We start from the raw sequence: 20,811 nt of genomic DNA, 5'->3' as shown, positions 1-20,811 counted from the left end.
GTGTGTGTGTATAGGTGTGTATTTTAGTCACGTGGTGTGTGTATGGGTGTGTATTTTAGTCACGTGGTGTGTGTGTGTATAGGTGTGTATTTTAGTCAAGTGGTGTGTGTGTGTATAGGTGTGTATTTTAGTCACGTGGTGTGTGTATCTATAGGTGTGTATTTTAGTCACGTGCTGTGTGTGTATAGGAGTGTATTTTAGTCACATGCTGTGTGTGTGTGTATAGGTGTGTGTTTTAGTCACGTGGTGTGTGTGTGTATAGGTGTGTATTTTAGTCATGTGGTGTGTGTGTGTGTGTATAGGTGTGTATTTTAGTCAGATGGTGTGTGTGTATAGGTGTGTATTTTAGTCATGTGGTGTGTGTGTGTGTATAGGTGTGTATTTTAGTCATGTGGAGTGTGTGTGTGTATAGGTGTGTATTTTAGTCAGATGGTGTGTGTGTATAGGTGTGTGTTTTAGTCACGTGGTGTGTGTGTGTATAGGTGTGTATTTTAGTCAGATGGTGTGTGTGTGTGAGTGTATAGGTGTGTATTTTAGTCATGTGGTGTGTGTGTGTATAGGTGTGTATTTTAGTCAGATGGTGTGTGTGTGTGTGTGTATAGGTGTATATTTTAGTCACATGCTGTGTGTGTGTGTGTATAGGTGTGTATTTTAGTCATGTGGTATGTGTGTGTGTGTATAGGTGTGTGTTTTAGTCACGTGGTGTGTGTGTGTATAGCTGTGTATTTTAGTCATGTGGTATGTGTGTGTGTGTATAGGTGTGTATTTTAGTCACGTGGTGTGTGTGTGTATAGGTGTGTATTTTAGTCATGTGGTGTGTGTGTGTATAGGTGTGTATTTTAGTCACGTGGTGTGTGTGTGTGTGTATAGGTGTGTATTTTAGTCACGTGGTGTGTGTGTGTATAGGTGTGTATTTTAGTCAAATGGTGTGTGTGTGTATTGGTGTGTATTTTAGTCACGTGGTGTGTGTGTGTGTGTATAGGTGTGTATTTTAGTCACGTGGTGTGTGTGTGTGTGTATTGGTGTGTATTTTAGTCACGTGGTGTGTGTGTGTGTGTATTGGTGTGTATTTTAGTCACGTGGTGTGTGTGTGTGTATAGGTGTGTATTTTAGACACATTGTGTGTGTGTATAGGTGTGTATTTTAGTCATGTGGTGTGTGTGTGTATAGGTGTGTATTTTAGACACATTGTGTGTGTGTATAGGTGTGTATTTTAGTCACGTGGTGTGTGAGTGTGTGTGTGTGTATAGGTGTGTATTTTAGTCACATGGTGTGTGTGTGTATTAGTGTGTATTTTAATCATGTGATGTAAGTGTTTGTATAGGTGTGTACTGTAGTCACATGGTGTGTGTGTTTAGGTGTGTATTTCAGTCACGTGGTGTGTGAGTGTGTGTGTATAGGTGTGTATTTTAATCATGTGGTGTGAGTGTGTGTATAGGTGTGTATTTTAGTCATGTGGTGTGTGAGAGTGTGTATAGGTGTGTATTTTAGTCACGTGGTGTGTGTGTGTGTGTATAGGTGTGTATTTTAGTCACGTGTTGTGTGTGTATATATGTATAGGTGTGTATTTTAGTCACGTGGTGTGTGAGTGCGTATAGGTGTGTATTTTAGTCACATGGTGTGTGTGTGTGTATAGGTGTGTATTTTAGTCATATGGTGTGTGTGTGTGTGTGTGTGTATAGGTGTGTATTTTAGTCACGTGGTGTGTGAGTGCGTATAGGTGTGTATTTTAGTCACGTGGTGTGTGTGTGTGTATAGGTGTGTATTTTAGTCACGTGGTGTGTGTGTGTGTATAGGTGTGTATTTTAGTCACGTGGTGTGTGTGTGAGTGTGTATAGGTGTGTATTTTAGTCACGTGGTGCGTCTATAGGTGTGTATTTTAGTCACGTGGTGTGTCTATAGGTGTGTATTTTAGTCATGTGGTGTGTGTGTGAGTGTATATAGGTGTGTTCGACTTAAAGCGGTGCTGTGCAGACTGATAGGTATATGACATTATAGTATCGCAAGAGCCGTTCTAGAGCATTTTTGAGCGTACACACTAGCGGTATTTTGGCGTGCGCGAGTGTTTGCGTGTGTATCTGTGTGTGTGGAGAGAGATGTCAGTCAAAATTACGTGCAGTAAACGGTAACAGTGCTGAACTAAAGTGAACAACATTTATTTAATTCCTCTACACTCCGGTGTAAAATTCGGGATAAATCATTCAGGGCTAGATTAAAATCATTCGGGGCTCGAGCCCTAGTGACGCCCCTGGGTGAACCTAAAACCCCTGCTTCAGTCTCTCTATTAGAGAAAGTGTCTTAGTGAGGATCAGGTCATGTGACTCTCAGAGAGATGATCTTACCTCAGTGTCTCCAGTTTACAGAGAGGATTCTCCAGTAGAGCAGAGAGACTCTTCACTCCTGAGTCTCCTAGATTATTCCAGGACAGATTCAGTTCTCTCAGGTGTGAGGGGTTTGATCTCAGAGCTGAAGTCAGAGCAGAACAGCCTTCATCTGAGACACCACCCTTCCACAACCTGCAGACACACAATAACACACTCTTCATCAACAGATACTCATCTAGGTTTAATATTTACTTTAAAGATGATCCATGTATTAAATGAACTTATATTCTGTATTTGATAAACTATGAGCAGCTGAATCTGAACAGAGAGCAACAGACTGATAATGAAGACTTTATCCAGAGAGAGAGAGAGAGAGAGAGAGAGAGAGAGAGATTTATAGTGCACTACATAGGGGAAACAAACTTATAAAATTAAATTAAAACATATAAAATACTAAAATATAATATCAAGCTTAAAACATTAATTCCTGAGTTTGTTTTCTCAGGTGTGAGAGGAAGACTTGTTGAAAGATGATGTGTCTGTCATGATGGACAATCTTCCTTTTCTTGAACAATCCCAATGTACTATTAACACAGGCCAAAGGATTACTGCTGTTACTGAGATATATCTTCATTTAGTGTGTTATTGTGGTGTTGCTGTTTTAAGTTAAAAGTAATGAGCAGAGTTTTGTAGAATTTATCTCTGTGTAACTGTATTTTAATGCACATGTAACTAACTGTAGCTTTATTTAATTTTCTCACTACTCTTATTAATGCACATTGACTAATATATTTGTTCTGCATGTTGTACAGTTACAGGAAATTTTAGTTCCTAATACAGTAACTAATACTGCTGCTTTTATTGAGCTACTGTGACTCTCAGAGAGATGATCTTACCTCAGTTTCTTCACTTTACACTGAGGATTCTCCAATACAGCACAGAGTCTCTTCACTCCTGAATCTCCTAGATTATTCCAAGACAGATCCAGTGTATCCACAATCAGATGCAGTTCTTTCAGATTGGAGGTTTCTGATCTGAGCACTGATGCCAGAGATTCAACACCTCTGTTTTGAATCTTATTACACCTGATACTGAGGGAAATAAAATAACACATTGAACACTAGTACAAATGATCAAACAAGCTCTCAAGGCTTTTACTGAACCTTCTCCTTCTAATAAAAGCCAAAAGCACAAACACCAGTTAGAGAAAACCTTTAAATACTGTAATAATATTTTACAGTCAGAGCTGTTTGGATTAAACTTGGTGTGAGTTTTCAGCTGCATCTTCACCAACACACTGTATAAACATGGAGCATGAACTGAATTAATACTTCAATATAAAACAAAAAAGTTTAAAGTCATACAGAGTTAGATTTAATGATTCTTATTTATTAGTTTTAATTATTCAGCTATGACATTATTTTATTCTGATATATTTTATTAGCTACTAAAATGAGAACCAGTCCAGTGATGACTGATTAATGTAGCTACCTGTCATAAGCTAGTTATCTAACAGTGTGTGTGTGTGTGTGTGTGTGTGTGTGTGTGTGTGTGTGTGTGTGTGTGTGTGTGTGTGTGTATGTGGGTGTTAATGCCATGGGCTCCTTATTTGCTCCCTGTGTCAGTGATTTAACCCTTACACTGTGTTTGACTTTCCCTGTTTAGGGACATTAGGAGAAGAAGGAAAGAAAATATAATCAGCATATAACACATTTATACTATTATATAATGAAGTGTAAATAAAAACAGTCTCTAATGAATATTAAACATTCAAACCTTTCTAGAAACTCAAATAAAACCCTTTACCAAGACATAAGATTTTTTAAATAAAAGTATTAATAATGAAATTAACTCAGTGTCTGCATGATTGTACTTCAAGTCTAACATAAATTTAAGGTGAAAACACATTGTTTAAAATAGACTGAAGATTGTAAATGTGACAGTGAAATGTTTCTGTCAATGAAAACAGCTTTTTACAGACTCTCCTCTGAACTCTGAGTGAACATGTGTTGAATATTAAGTCAATTTCACTGTGATAAATCAGAATTTCAATAAACCTTCATTAATTCATAACCTCTAAAATACTTTTCTTTTTTTTGGAACTGTCTTCCACACATTTAATACCTGCTCTTCAGTCTCAATCATTTGTCTATGTGACCCGTATGACCTCAAGTTATAACATCTCAAAGAACTTATTTATGTGTTTTCAGCAAGGGTGTGACTTTGGTTAGAGAAGTGTGTGTGTGTGTGGGGGGGTATTTCCTGCATTTACATTACATACATTTAGGGACAATGGTGATACAAAATCCAGGAAATAATGAAGTTGATTATAAAGACAATTTCTGCCAAACAGAATAGTAGGCTACTAAACTATGGATATAAAAAAGATGTCTTACTTTCTTTATTGTTTAATTGGGACCGATCACCAAGACTTGAGAGAATCATTTTATAAAGTCAAAAATGTTCACCATTAATGTTTTGTGTGTGAATAAAATGTAAATAATCTGAGACTCAATTTCCACTGTTAAACAAACTTATTTTAAACTGAGCGCTGTAGCTGAAAATGTAAAATAAATGACCTGTTGTACAGGATGTCTGTCAGAGACACATCCACCAAACCACAGGGGTTTAGAATAGAAAAAGCAGAAAGCCTTTATGAACTGTGTGTGTTACAGCACTATTGTGTAATATCAGGTGCAGAGAGACAGCAGCAACATTAATATGGAATTATATGAAAATGATGATCATTACTTTAATAATTGTCTTTCATGCATAAACAACCACTCTTAGTTAATAAACAAATTAAAATATTTACATTCCTGCTACTAATTTTCTGTGCAGCACAAATACCTAAAGTAGATCATTTTTATGCCTCTAACACTGTATTATAGCAGGGTAGAAATAACCATCTGTAATCCTTACTTCTGTAATCCAAAAGGAGGGGAAATTGATAACACAATAGATACACTACTTATGTGGTACACAGGATGCAAGATTCTCACACAATCTCACAAACATAAAATATAAAGAACATTTTTCATTGTCCTCCATCTGTCCATTCAATCCCATCTCTCCATGTATCCTAACTGTCCACCTCATCTGTCCTCTGATATGAAAACCACTGAGTTATGATCATATTGAGTCTGACATTAAACTAGTATCCAGAGTCTGCTTGTCATACATTGCTGAGAGAAAATGTGTGGTTCAAAGTCCCAGAAATTACGCCCCTGGTGTTCAGTTATTCTCGTTCTAACAGCAGAACAGTTCTAGTTATTAAGTAAATAAGATTTACTTACATTGCTTTTCTGGATGCTGCAATCACAGGCATCATCTTCAGAAGAACCAGATCTGTTATCTTCTCTGGACTGAAATATTTATTCAGGTCAAATTCCTCCAGATCCTGTGCTGAGGTCAGTAACACAAACCCCAGAGTAGACCACTGTGAGGAAGAGAGTTCACTTTGTTTTCCAGATTTCAGGTAGCGTTGGATTTCCTCCACTAGAGAATTATCACCCAGTTCATTCAGACAGTGGAACAGATTGATGGATTTCTCTGGAGGAAGATCTTTACTGATCTTCTGCTTAATGTACTGAACTGTTTCCTCTTTACTGTGGGAGCTACTTCCTGTCTGTGTTATTAAGGTATGTAAGAGTTTCTGATTTGACTCCAGTGAGAGACCCAGAAGAAAGCGAAGGAAAAGGTCCAGATGTCCAGTTTGACTTTTTAATGCCTGCTCTACTGCAGACTTGTGGACACCTGAAATTGTAATGTTTTTAATCCTTTGTTCAGAGAACCTCTTCGGTACAGAGTACATATTTCGTACAGAGGACATTTTTGGACTCTGATTAAGAACATTACTGTTTTCTTTCATAAATGTCATGTGCACATAGAGAGCTGCCAAATGCTCCTGAATGGTCAGATGAACAAAGCAGTACACTTTACTCTGGTGAAGCCCAAACTCCTCTCTGAAGATCTGTGTACACACACCTGAGTACACTGCTGCTTCTCTCACATCAATGCCACACTCTCTCAGGTCTTCCTCATAGAAGATCAGGTTCCCTTTCTTCAGCTGCTGAAAAGCCAGTTGTCCCAGTTTAAGAAGCATTTCTTCATCACTCTCCTGCTTCTGTGAGTATTTTCCTCTTATGATGTTTGTCTGAATGATGAGGAAGTGTGTGTACATTTCAGTCAGAGTCTTGGGGATCTCTCCAGTCTCTGCTTCACCCAACATCCTCTCTAGAACAGTGGCTGAAATCCAGCAGAAGACTGGGATGTGGCACATGATGTAGAGGCTTCTTAATGACTTCAGGTGTGTGATGATGTTATTGGCCAGGCTCTGATCTCTGATCCTCTTCCTGAAATACTCCTCCTTCTGTGGGTCATTGAACCCTCGTACCTCTGTGACTCGATGCACACACTCAGAGGGGATTTGATCAGCTGCTGCTGGTCGGGAGGTGATCCAGATGAGAGCAGAGGGAAGCAGATTCCCTTTGATCAGGTTTATCAGCAGCTCCTGCACTGATGCTGATTCAGTTACATCACACACTCTCTCTGTGTTCTGGAAATCCAGAGGAAAACGACACTCGTCCAATCCGTCAAAAATGAACAAAACCTTTTCCAATCTGGACATTTCTGTTTCTTTTGTTTCCTTAAAAAAGACACGAAGGAGCTCCATCAGACTCAGTTTCTGGTCCTTCATCAAATTCAGCTCTCTGAAAGGAAGTGGAAATATGAGGTGGACGTCCTGATTTGTTTTTCCTTCAGACCAGTCCAGAATGAACTTCTGTACAGAGACTGTTTTTCCGATGCCAGCGACTCCCTTTGTCAGAACAGTTCTGATGGGTTTGTCTTGTTCAGATGAGATCTTTGTCAGAACAGTTCTGATGGGTTTGTCTTGTTCAGATGAGGTCTTTGTCAGAACAGTTCTGATGGGTTTGTCTTGTTCAGATAAAGGCTTAAAGATGTCATTACATTTGATTGGCGTTTCCTCTCTTGTTGTTGTTCTCCTGGATGCTGCCTCGATCCGTCTCACCTCATGTTCATTATTGACGTCTCCACTGTCTCCCTCTGTGATGTAGAGCTCTGTGTAGATCTCATTCAGGAGTCTTTGGGTTCCCAGGTTTATCATCTCTCCATTTAAACACTGAAACTTCTTCTTCAGATTTAACTTGAACTTTTTCTGGAGTTCAGGAACATCAGCAGATTCTGGGGTGTTTCTGTAAAATGGTGAAGTAGGAAGACATTTTGAGACATGGGCTTCATTTATTAGGGTTTAAGATAATTTTTCCTGCATGGTTATCACAGATAGTTTTTTATAATGTTCTCACTGTGTTTGTTTTATTCTACTGTGTGTTTTCTTCAATATAATGAATCTAATGTAAGAAATATCAGTAGAAAGGTTTATAATATCAGCGTGTCAGTGTCACAGTCATGTTACTGGTTTGATCTTACCCTGTAAATGTCATGATGTTCTTTTCTCTTCTCTTTTGTTCCTCCTGTAGAACACTGAGAACAAACATTGTATCTGTTAAAGACTTTAATCACTTTAATACTGTACACTAAACATGCTGTAGATCTAATTTTACTACAATAACAGTAGTAACTGCATTCATATTTAGAGAACACAGTGCTAAATTCAACATCACAAATATTTTTCATGTTCTCTAGGAGTTTTTCCAATTATTTTCTGATGTAAATTTCAGAAGATAAAAGCTGAAATGTTGATATATCATCACATATTTATCTTTTGATCAAATTCAAATGTCTTTAATTTAGAGCAAAAACAAAAGAACTGGCCTTGGAGTTCTGATACTTTCAGAGGGGACAGTATGTGGTCATTAGGGGTGTAACACAACAGGAGTAATAATTATGAACTATAATACATAACTATAATACATCAATAATACATGAACTATGGGATGTTACCTGTGTACAGGTGAGAAGTCTCTATTATTAAAGTTTAAAGGAGGATCCATCTAATCAGCTTGAACAAATGTGTTATAGCATTAATCATTTAATTATTAAATGCAGGTTTAGCAGCTTCACTTTGGTACTCATAATGTACATGAATATCTGTAACTTCATAACTTTGTGAAGGCTTGTGTCAATTAATATGGGCCACTCAAGGTTGGAATATCTTAAAATAAAAGATTATTGCTCACACGTGCTACATGCAAATTTTATTTCTTCATAAGAAGTTCATAAGAAACGTTTGAAGACAACTGAACAAAAGTAAGGTTCTGTGAATGGTAGGGCTGAAACGATTCCTTGAGGAACTCAAGAAATTCGAATACAAAAAATCATCGAGGCACATTAGTTAGTCCATAGTCCTTAAATCAATATGAATATTCACACTTAGATTAAAACAACATGATTGCAAGTTGAAATTAAGGCCGGTATAAATGTATGTGGATTGTGGCTACATGTAGTGACTGTTTAAGACCGTAAATCAGTATGGTGGCTCGTTATGATGTCCCTAATTTAGCTAAGTTTTGTGAAAGCTAAGCGTCATTCATTTTGATAGCCTCACTCTCTGTCACACACACACACACACACACACCAGTATGTATAGAGACAATTAAGAGGCTTTATTCTCCAAAAAACAAAAAACTCTAATGTTACAGATAAATGTGTTAAGAAATTTGATGTGTATGGACTCTTGTTCTTGTTCCAAGTTTCCTTCCTGTCCACTAATTTTTGCCTCTTACAAAAACCATAAAGTCTTCCAGGAAGACAGTAAAGGCTTATGTCCTGCTTGAGCTGTAGTTAGACTGAAACATCCAAGTTAAGTTGCACAACATCAGTGCAATGTTTAGGTATTATTATTATTATTATTATTATTTTTATTATTATATTATTATTATTATTATTATTATTGTATTATTAATACACTTACAGTATGTTACAAACTCTGAGAACCTGTAATAATAATAATAATAATAATAATAATAATAAATAGTTGTAGTAGTAGTAATAGTTTCATTACCTTTCATAACTTTTCTTTAGTCTTTTGCTTATATTAGCATTTATAAGTTCAGAATTTAAGACATTACCTTCATAAATATTTACACTATTTCATCTAAAGCATTTACTGAACGTATTGCAGCATCACTATAGACCAAGTAACTATAATATAAATTAAAATATCTGCTTATAACTGTGTAGCACAGACATTAACCTTGACTTTAACTAGAACTGTGAGATGTTACCTGTATAAAGGTGAGGAATCAGCAGTTTTAATGTTCAAAAGAATCTTCATAGACACATCACTCTTCATGGAGACACAGCTGACTGCTGGTGAGTCTGATCTCTCTTTCTGAAGTTTACTGTACAACATTACAGACAGTACAATTTTACAAATACAATCTACACACTTTGCTCTCTTAATGAACAGTGACATGTACAGTCTTTATTTTTAATAATGTTATTAGACAGTACTATTACTTTTATTGTCAAATTAAGATGCTTTTACTTCCATGTTTATTATAAGTCAATGTAAAACCCTGTCATGAAAAATTCCTTTATCCATTCTGCATTGCAGCTTTACATTTTAACAGCAGAACTCTATATACTCACTACTTATTTCAGATATGATCAATTAATGACTAAAATGCAGAAATATAGTTACCGCTTCTTTAGGGGTGGGGTCATATCTGTGTCCAGATCAGTGATCTCCATTTTTGAATATTAGTGTATGAACAGACAGTTTATGGAGACACTGCTGAGTCAATGATGATACTGATCTCTTTCACTGGGAACTCTTCTGATAAAAAAAGACAAAAACAAATGTCCAGTTAAACATGGAGAGAACCAAACTTTTACATCTCTGACCAAAAAATCATAGTTTTACATACAGTAACTGACCCCTAACATTCTAACACCAAATTATTCAGTCATGGGGAATCTGGAACCCATCTCAGGATCACTGATCAGGAAAAAGATCTCAGGAAAAACATGTGATTCTAGACCTTATTGACCTCTACTTTAATCATGTACTGAACTACACATGTGAGCGGCCAGAAACTTAAGAATCAGGAGGATTTACAGTAGTTTATAAGGATTAATCAGTGGTGTCATGTCATGTGGGAGCAGAGGGCAGGAACAATGACAAGATCAGGTGGCAAGATCAAACAGAGATAACAGAAATAACAGAATAACAGATTCTTAATAATGTTTGTGAAGTATATAAGACACACTGACAGATCACACTGTTAAATTCAGCCCTCTGTAGGTTGATCATTTTCTTTTCCATCAAACCGTGTGGCATCCTTTCATTCCTAACACATTTCCCAGTCCATATCAGTGTAGATATTGTGGGAGATAATTTTGTAAATGAGAATATATGTATGAGGTATGTGTGAAATAATCAGGGGACAGCAGGAGTGAGTTCTCAGGTAAGGTTTATTCGTTAGGTCGTTTGAGCTTAAGAACAATATAAGGTTTAACACGGCATGTTGGCCTGTCACGGGCCTTGCACACAGGCTGCAAGGGCTTTGAAGAACAAATAGTTGTATCAATGATGTCAGTCTGGCAGGCTTTCTCTACGGTACCAGGCTTTCCAAACTTGGACCAATCAATGGCCGAGACGCACCCTAGATTGTTATGGTCAATCTTCGCTCCACTGGTACCTTGAGCGGTAGTGAGCTCATCATGAAGTAAACGCAGCGTGTGCTGGATGGCAATGGTGGTACCAGGCGAAATATCTAGAGTACATACGTAGAAGACAGCGGATAAATCAGAAAATCCGTGAGGTGTAAAAGTTAATAAAAGAAAGGGTGTTGGCCCCTGAAGAACTGAGAACTTACCCATGCTGTCTCCTGAAGAAGAATGAGGTGTTGGCGAGAGTGAGGCCAAAGACAATCCCACTGGTGGGGGCGGAAACGCCCAATTTTTAATATAATGATTCAGGAAAGTTTAATTATAATGGTATTCGAAAAGTTGTAAATTCAAAGATAATGGTGTAAAAAAGAATCTAAAAGGTCTAAAAAAAGAAAGATGGGTGGGATTGTCTAGGCAAAGAACCAGTGACGTGTTGCATTGGGAAGATAAGGGACATGTATATAAAGGCCGTAGTTGGAGTTCCCCGGGGAGAGGTTGTTGGGACGTTCATGCGTGAGCATCTCAATTCTTGTGTCAGCGCTGATTACAAAATAAAATCTCTTATCTGCATTCATCTAGTCTGCTTGATTGGCTTATTTAGTTTTGAGGCCTTACTAACTATGAGTCTCACTTAGACTGAGCTGTCGGGTCGGTGTGGAGCTGGAGTCAGATTTTAGTAGTGAGTACAGTAGAATTTTTATTCCACAATATCCAGCATGATATTTTACCCCATTGAGATCTGATGTGTTTTCAAAATGTTCTGTTAAGTTTTGTGAGCAGTAAACAACAGACACAGTGCAAACAACAGTTATTTAAAAATATATACAAAGGCAAGATTGGTACACAAATTTGTTTAAACATCAATAAAGCACTCCAAAGAGTGTGTGCTGATTGTGAACCCAGATTAATTAGGGAGCTCACATGAACACCACCACAGGCAGAAATACGGCTGAATGCCTATCAACAAAAAGACATTCCTTATGGAAAAACACTGATCACTGATGCCATGACATTGCAGCTGGCCACAGATTTATTGTAGATTTTATTTTAGAAGGTGACTCTTTGACCTTTCCACAGACAGTACAGTGATTATGAAGAGATGATTACCTTCCCTACCAGACAGTTTGAGGGCCCAGGATGTTTCCTTAGTTATTGCACTATGTTTAAGAAATGCTGCCTGGTTTGCAGACAAACGCTGATCAAAATCTTCATGAACAGGAAGCAACAGGGCCAGATATAGGGGAGTACTACAGAGAGCTTGTATATATAATAAATCATCTGCACTTTGACGTTTGCTTCACACATAGCAATATGGCCCCGCTTCAGTATAAATTTATTTACACAATTATGATATTGTACTTAAATAAATATATTAGATAATGCCTGAGGCAGCTGTATTACATTTAGACTTACAGAAGTTAGCAGACACCCTTATAATAGCTGTATAATAACTGTAGTTTATTATAATGTCCATGTCTGTTTCCTTTTAACAGACTTCCCATATGTTCAACAAACACAAGACAAGAATGGTCTACCAGAATGGCCTGAGGTGGAGGGACTGATGGGTAACGTAGTCCTTACACAATAAACACACAGTGATGGTGACATAAACTTCAGCAGCTCAATAAAATAAAAACACAAATCAGAGTCCATAATTCTGTCCTTTGACTTTAACACCTATAACTGGGCAAAAATGTATTAAATAAATTATTAACAAATTAACCAACAAATTAATTAATCAATTATACTTACATAGGGATATTGATGTACAGGAACATTATCCCACTTTCCTAGATGATGGCTGGTTGAACTAAAATATGAATAAAATATAATAAAATAAAAGTAAAATAAAACATTTTTCAGAGATCACGAGACAACATCCTCATGGCCTTGGCTGGGTTTTTTTTGTTTTCACTTTCGTAGAAGTCAGATTTTAAAACACATTATGTCTGTTCCACGTTATTAAAGCAAAAATAACCACAATCCAAACAAATTGAAGGAAAAATCTAGTAGAAAAACTGGAATATATAACTAACACACACCGAACACTTACACACACCGGGAAACACACTGAAGAGGAAGATCAGCTGAAATGACGCAGTTTTTTTACTGCTCTTTTTACACGATGTCATTACAATATAACACCAGTTTTGTATCAAATACATGATATAAAGTGATTTATTTTAAAAGAAAATGACCTTCTTGTATTGAACAGTCCGTCTTGTTGGACATTAACAACACCGTTTCTCCGTTTCAGTCGCTGCGATGAGACGCACTGGAGTCGGAGCTTTAACAGGGTTGCCAGATTGGACTGAAAGTTTCCAGTCCAACTACAGCTTAAATCCGCCCATTAAAAAAATACCAGCCCAAAGTGCGTACTGTGATAACTAATACAAAAACAAACAGAAAAACCAAAGCAAATTAGTGCAAAGGGAACTATTTAGAAACACACACACACACTACGTTAGCCACCTGTATACGTTTTGTTTAATTATCAAACATGCCATCCGAATCTTATAGCAGAATAATAGCGTATAAACCTTTTTATAGAGACTTAATGCAGAGAATCTTCACAGAACTCATAAAAATGTCTCTTGAAATATTATAGACTATTATTCTTTCCTATTCTTTTCGGCAGGACTTTCTATATTTCCTCCACTTTGGCATGATAATGATAAAAACACCATGCCAAAGTCTGACTGGATTGGACTCTCCTCATCCTTATCGGCTAAACTGAGCCATATTATTAAAATGTCAACATTACATATTAAACTTTATTGTAAAGTCTGTTAGAATGGAAAAAAACAATAAAATATCATGTTTATAGTTAAAAATAAAAACCCGCCAGTTGCATCAAAAAACAGCCCAAATTTTATCGACCCGCTCAATGCATTTTTTCCCGGTTACACGTGAAATCTGGCAATCTGGCAACACTGGCTGTACAACAAACACTTTCACTTTCGGGAACCGATTCACTAAGAAACGAATCGACCCTTTGAGTCGGCTCTTTGGTTAAAAATTAAGAAAAAGCGAGATTGAATTATTTTTTTACTCGTTCATGTAGACGTTTTATTGTTCTTAAGTTACACCACAAGTCTACTTCAGTGACCAAGAAATACAATAAAAGTGTCATTAATAATACTAATCTCACATTAATCACACAATCTTAATAATCTGAATAAATTCATTGTGGCTGTTTGTGATGGAGACAAAAAATGCAGCTGAGAAAAAAACTTCACATTTTATATGGTATTATTTAGTTCTTTTTAATAAACTGTGATCTATCTGTAGAGTATGTGACAGGGGTATCTGATGTAATGCCCCAAAAGTGTAGTATAGTGTTTTATTTACTCTCTAAATATAAAGAAATTCAGGAGAATTTAGAAAAGTGATGATGACACACACCTGAAAGAAAGAAAAGCAACACACATACTAATGTCTCTTCTTCTATGGCCGGTTGCTTGCTAGCGTGAGCTCAGGGTTCAGCTGAAACACATCAATATGGTTTGTGTGTTGTTTATATGACTGTCCCTGATTGAGTGACACTGTGGATGATGGAGCATCATCATAATACATGGTTGGCACAAATGTCCAGCACATGGGAGTGTGTGTGTGTGTGCATGTAGAACTCCACAGTCAGTGCAGTGTAACACACACATGTATATCAATAAACAGAGGCAGAGGGTGCAGTATCGGGTGATTTCCTTGTCAGAGGTGATTTGGAGTCCATGTGTACAGTGTGGAATCTCAGAGTTAATGCTGTAGCTCAAAGTGACTAGAAGCTAACTTGGACCCTTTATAACACTCATCATTTAATGAAAATCAAACAAATCAATAAAAAAACAGGAGGGTTTTTTCTCTGTGTGTGTGTGTGTGTGTGTGTGTGATTCTTTAGCCACTCCTCAATAAATAAAAGAGAGTAGAAGTAAGGTATCCGTGAGTGTACGTTGTGTTATTAATTGTCCCTAAATTGTTTTTCCGAAGGTTATGGTATAGACAAACATAACATTTTGGCGACGAGGTGGATAAAAAAAAATTACGGCGGTTCTACCACAAGTAGTACTGAGTATTTAGGCGCACTTGAAAATTATTATTTTCCTTTCTTTCGTAGCTAAAGTGTGACAGGTTAGCTACAATGGCTTTTGCTTTCGGCCATATGGAAGCTTTTGATGAAAGCATCGAGCCGTGGACCACGTACATCGAAAGTTTCGAGCATTTCGTAGAGGCTAACAGCATCGCTGCTGACAAGAAAGTACCTGTGTTACTCAGTGTGATAGGTGGAAAAACATATGGACTACTCCGTAGTCTCATCGCTCCAGAGGAGCCGGGAGAGAAGAGCTTCAAGCACATCACAGACACGCTACAGCAACACTTCTCTCCGAAGCCCTTAATCATCGCTGAGCGATTTCGTTTTCACAGGAGGAATCAGGTAGAGAGTGAGTCTGTAACACAATGTGTTGCTGTACTAAGAGGATTATCAGAACACTGTGAATTTGGGGGACATTTAGATGATGCACTTCGTGATAGATTTGTGTGCGGTTTGAAGAGTGAAGCCACGCAAAAGCGCCTGCTGACGGAGACTATGTTAACGTTTCAAAGAGCGGTGGAACTGGCGGTCTCCATGGAAACAGCAGCTCGAGAAGCACACCAACTCAGCGGATCGGTGACGGTACATGCACTTTCATTAGCAAAAAGTAAAACTGCTAACAAATGTAAACGATGTGGAAAAACTAACCACAATGATGATGACTGTTGGTTTAAGGACAAAAACTGTAACACGTGGAAAGAAAGGCCATAGCAGTCGTGTGTGCAGGAAGAGCGACAAGGGCAGAAAGACAAAGAGTGAAAGCACATCAAAAGTTACATGGACAACATGGAGAGGCAATGTAAAAAAGGGAAGTGTACACCATGTGGATGCAGAGGAAATGTCCAATGATGACGACACAGACACTGAATTAGCCCTGTATAAATTGTCACAGCCAGGGGAAAAGTCCAGTATCATCGTGAAACTAAAAGTTGAGGGTATTCCATTGGAAATGGAACTGGACACGGGTGCAGCAGTCTCGCTGATTTCGACACAAACCTATGACATGATGCTCCTGCCCCTACATGCAACTGACATTATCCTTCTCACTTACACTGGTCAAGCATTACATCCTGAAGGTTTAATTAATTTCCATGTAAAAATGGGTAAGCAGACAGCTATTCTTCCATTATATGTTGTGCAGGGGAACTACCCTCCACTGTTTGGCAGAGAGCGGTTGCGTCAGATCAAACTGAATTGGAAAGAAATAAGAACAGTAAAAGTGAAAACACTAGAAACAGTGTTGCAGAAACATGCCGCCATTTTTTCACATCAATTGGGAGAAATGAAAAATATCAAAGTGAAAATAACACTGAAATCTGAGCACAAACCCAAACTTGGCCAGCCCAGGGTTGTTCCACATGCACTCCGCCCCAAGGTCGAGGCCGAACTGAACCGTCTCACAGAAATTGGGGTATTGTCCCCTATACAGTACAGCAGTTGGGCTACCCCTATAGTCCCAGTTGTAAAGAAAAATGGATCTGTACGCATCTGTGGTGACTTTAAAGTGACTGTTAACCCCGCTCTGCACATTGAACACTATCCTCTTCTACGCATTGAGGATCTGTTTGCGTCACTATCAGGAGGACAATGTTTCAGTAAATTGGATTTGTCACATGCGTACCTACAGATGAGGGTTGAGGAGGAGTCCAAGCAATTTCTTACAATTTCCACCCAGAAAGGGCTATTCCAGTACAACCGCCTTCCGTTTGGGATTGTTTCGGCACCAGCCATATTCCAGAGAGCTATGGACCAAGTATTGCTGGGTCTGTCAAACGTCCATTGTTACCTGGATGACATCTTAGTAACTGGATGGACTGAAGCTGAATACCTGGAAAACCTGGACGCAGTTCTTGGACGCCTGAAGCAGTTCGGCCTACATGTTGAAAACAGTAAGTGTGACTTCTTTAAAGACTCATCGGAGTACCTGGGTCATATAATTGATGCAGAAGGTTTGCACAAGTCACCTGAAAAAGTAAGAGCAATTGTTGAGGCTCCAACACCATCCAGTGTCACACAGCTGAGATCATTTCTTGGCTTGTTAAACTATTATGGGAGGTTTATACCCAATCTGGCCACCATAGTGAATCCCTTAAACGCCCTGCTGTGTAAAGGGAAACGTTGGCAGTGGTCAGTTGAGTGCAACACTGCATTCAGAAAGGCAAAAGAGCAACTAGTGTCACAAAATGTCTTAATACATTATGAACCCCAGAATGTCATCCGCCTTGCATGTGATGCATCACCTTATGGTATTCGGGCTGTTATTTCACACATGTTGCCCAATGGTGAAGAAAGGCCGGTAGCATTTGCATCACGCACACTCAGCAAGGCAGAACAAAATTATGCACAAATTGAGCGCGAGGCTTGTTAGTGTTCGGAGTCCGAAAATTCCATCAGTATCTCTATGGACGAAAGTTCATGCTTTTCACAGACCACCGCCCACTCGCCACGATCTTTGGTGCACAGAAAGAAGTTCCGTCTATGGTAGCTGCTCGAATGCAAAGGTGGGCTTTGTTTTTGTCGGCACATAACTACACTACTGAGTATAAAAAGGCTGAACATCATGCAAATGCCGACGGCCTGTCCCGCTTACCGTTACGAGTGGAGCATAGAGAGAAAAAGGATGCGGTAGATTTATTCTACCTTGGACAGATGGAGAAACTTCCTGTCAGGACCACTGATATTCGACGTGAGATGCTGACTGACCCAACCTTGTCAGCAGTCCTTGAAATAGTCACAAAAGGGGCTCAGAATGGAAATCTGCCCAGTAACAATGAACTTGCACCTTTCATTGCCAGACACGATGAGCTGTCCGTACAACATGGATGTTTAATGCGTGGTATGAGAGTCATTGTTCCACAAAAGCTGCGCAACAGAGTACTTGAAGAATTGCATAGTGGTCACCCTGTAATTGTCCGAATGAAAGCAATTGCTCGCAGCTACGTGTGGTGGCCGGGTCTCGATGCTGACATTGAGCTGCAGGTAAAAATGTGTCAGTCATGCCAACAGATACAGAAAATGCCATGTCACGCATCCCTCCACCCATGTGAGTGGCCAAGAAAGACATGGGAGCGTATTCACGTAGACTTTGCGGGGCCATGCGAGGGCCTTATGTATCTGGTTGTGGTTGACGCACATTCTAAGTTGCCTGAAGTGCAATTAATGACATCAACAACTGCAGAAAAAACAATCGGAGTCCTGCGAAACCCCTTCAGTCATTATGGAGTGCCTGAGGTCCTCGTGAGTGATAATGGACCACAGTTTGTTGCACAGGAGTTTGCAACTTTCTTGAAGGGCAACAATGTAAAACACATCCGCTCAGCTCCATATCATCCAGCTACCAATGGGCAGGCTGAAAGGTTTGTTCAGTCTCTGAAACAAGCATTGAAACAAGCATCTACCCTACAGAGACGGCTTGATTCATTCTTGTTAATGTATCGCAACACACCACACCCAACAACAAAGGAATCTCCCTCCATGTTGTTTTTGGGACGCCAGCTACGCACACGTCTGGATGCCCTGAAACGCAGTGTATTAGCTTCTGTGCGATCTTCACAGACTGCCCAGATCTTTCGCCGAGCTGGTCATTCAAGGCCAAGATGGTTTGAAATCGGTGATACAGTGCTGGCTCGAGATTACAGGGGGAGAGAGAGATGGACATCAGGTGTGGTGACTGCTCAAAGTGGGCCAATATCTTACACTGTAGATGTAGGAGCTTCCGAGGAATGGAGACGCCATGCGGATCAACTCTTGTCCATTCCCAATAAAACAGTTCAAATGCAGGGGGCACAGTCATCTGATACTAGTGAGGTGCCTGCTCCTGTCCAGACCTCTGGTCCACACCACAGAAGGAGCTACATGTTTCCAGTGACTCACCAGCAGAGAGCCAGTTAGCACAGGGCATATCTGATATTTCATCTGTGCCAGTCAGACGTTATCCACGTAGAGTAATTAAGCCTCCAAACCGTCTGACGTTGTAGAAGTACAAAAAAAATGAAATGAGAACCTTGCTGAACTGTAATTAGTTGTTAGTGGGCCTGTTCTGTCATGGGGCAGAATAATCCCCGAACTGGCTCGAGGCAAGAGGCAGTCTACCCTCTACCTCTAGAATGTATTCCTGAAAATTGGTAAGATTATATTGTTACTTCTGGAGTAAGAGGGGAGGAAATGTTATGTATGGCGTTTTAACATGTTGTTCCCTCAGGTGCCTGTGGGTGGCACCGGTAATAAAATGTATGTTGTCAATAAATAAAAGAGATTAGAAGTGAGGTATCTGTGAGTGTACGTTGTGTTATTAATTGTCCCTAAATTGTTTTTCCGAAGGTTATGGTATAGACAAACATAACAGGCGGGACTTTCTTCTGATGGGCACACCCTGCAGCCAGTGACATGCGAGGACAGAGTAGGTTCATACCATTATGTGAAAGATGGAAGGGTTCCTTCCTTTTCCTTAGTTCCTTTCACTGGAACTAAGGGGCCAAGCCCAGCTCCTGAAAAACAACCCCACACCATAATCCCCCCTCCACCAAACTTTACACTGGGCACAATGCAGTCAGACAAGTACCGTTCTCCTGGCAACCGCCAAACCCAGACTCGTCCATCAGATTGCCAGATGGAGAAGCGCGATTCGTCACTCCAGAGAACGCGTCTCCACTGCTCTAGAGTCCAGTGGCGGCGTGCTTTACACCACTGCATCCGACGCTTTGCATTGCACTTGGTGATGTATGGCTTGGATGTAGCTGCTCGGCCATGGAAACCCATTCCATGAAGCTCTCTGCACACTGTTCTTGAGCTAATCTGAAGGCCACATGAAGTTTGGAGGTCTGTAGCGATTGACTCTGCAGAAAGTTGGCGACCTCTTCGCACTATGCGCCTCAGCATCCGCTGACCCCGCTCCGTCAGTTTACGTGGCCTACCACTTCGTGGCTGAGTTGCTGTCGTTCCCAAACACTTCCACGTTCTTATAATACAGCTGACAGTTGACTGTGGAATATTTAGGAGCGAGGAAATTTCACGACTGGATTTGTTGCACAGGTGGCATCCTATCACAGTTCCACGCTGGAATTCACTGAGCTCCTGAGAGCGACCCATTCTTTCACAAATGTTTGTAAAAACAGTCTGCATGCCTAGGTGCTTGATTTTATACACCTGTGGCCATGGAAGTGATTGGAACACCTGATTCTGATTATTTGGATGGGTGAGTGAATACTTTTGGCAATATAGTGTGTGTATATATATATATATATATATATATATATATATATATATATATATATATATATACAATTTATAACAATAAAAAACAAATTATAAGAAATTTGTTTATTTATAACAAAGAAAACAATTTATAACAATAAAAACATTTGTAACTATATAACGAGTTAAATGTCTTCGAGCACCGTCATCTACAAATGTAACAAAGAAATAAGAAATAAGTCACATGGACATTAGATAAGATTTAGATGAACAGTTAAATAAATAAACGTCTATTATATAAGCCTTTTTTTTATCATGAAGCACGGCCGCGTTTGCGGAACAGCAATGAAATCTACATCGTCTTAAAAATATCTTCTAAAATTCATCTTCTTAAATTATTCCAAGGAAGTGGAAAACATTAAAAACTCTTGTCTTTCTTTAAAACCTGCTGGTATACAATGAGACAATATGTTTTTATCCCTAAACACAATGATCTTCCTTTAATTTAGTCATTTAACAATCAATTATTTTAATTCATTTAATTATCATTTATTTAGATAATTAAGGACATTTATCACTGCTCTTAGATGTAAATTAACAAATCATTTA

At 38.9% G+C, this 20,811-nt stretch overlaps 1 protein-coding gene and 1 pseudogene across 10 annotated transcripts in view; one reads left to right on the top strand and one right to left on the bottom strand.

Moving 5' to 3' along the window:
- LOC131362393 (uncharacterized) overlaps nt 1-13,275 on the bottom strand; it is a 50,629-nt gene extending 37,354 nt beyond the window's left edge. For 7 of the 10 annotated variants that reach the window (XM_058404319.1, XM_058404321.1, XM_058404323.1 and 4 more), the window contains exons 1-8: nt 13,121-13,275; nt 12,675-12,732; nt 9,952-10,086; nt 9,533-9,649; nt 7,776-7,829; nt 5,621-7,540; nt 3,221-3,415; nt 2,343-2,516 (exon numbers count right to left, since the gene is read on the bottom strand). In XM_058404319.1, coding sequence (XP_058260302.1) covers nt 2,343-2,516; nt 3,221-3,415; nt 5,621-7,540; nt 7,776-7,829; nt 9,533-9,649; nt 9,952-10,001 — 2,510 coding nt within the window. In that variant the 5' untranslated portion in view covers nt 10,002-10,086; nt 12,675-12,732; nt 13,121-13,275. The remainder of the gene's footprint in view (nt 1-2,342; nt 2,517-3,220; nt 3,416-5,620; nt 7,541-7,775; nt 7,830-9,532; nt 9,650-9,951; nt 10,087-12,674; nt 12,733-13,120) is intronic. The other 3 variants (XM_058404325.1, XM_058404327.1, XM_058404320.1) reach the window with 2 other exon arrangements.
- A 1,782-nt stretch (nt 13,276-15,057) lies between these two features.
- LOC131362465 (uncharacterized protein K02A2.6-like) lies at nt 15,058-18,900 on the top strand (annotated as a pseudogene).
- The last annotated feature ends 1,911 nt before the right edge of the window (nt 18,901-20,811 follow it).

Source organism: Hemibagrus wyckioides, linkage group LG12, assembly GCF_019097595.1.
Source record: "Hemibagrus wyckioides isolate EC202008001 linkage group LG12, SWU_Hwy_1.0, whole genome shotgun sequence".
NCBI classification, from domain to species: Eukaryota; Metazoa; Chordata; class Actinopteri; order Siluriformes; family Bagridae; genus Hemibagrus; species Hemibagrus wyckioides.
The sequence above is the reverse complement of the archived record's forward strand: the minus strand, read 5'-3'. Positions and strand labels throughout refer to the sequence as shown.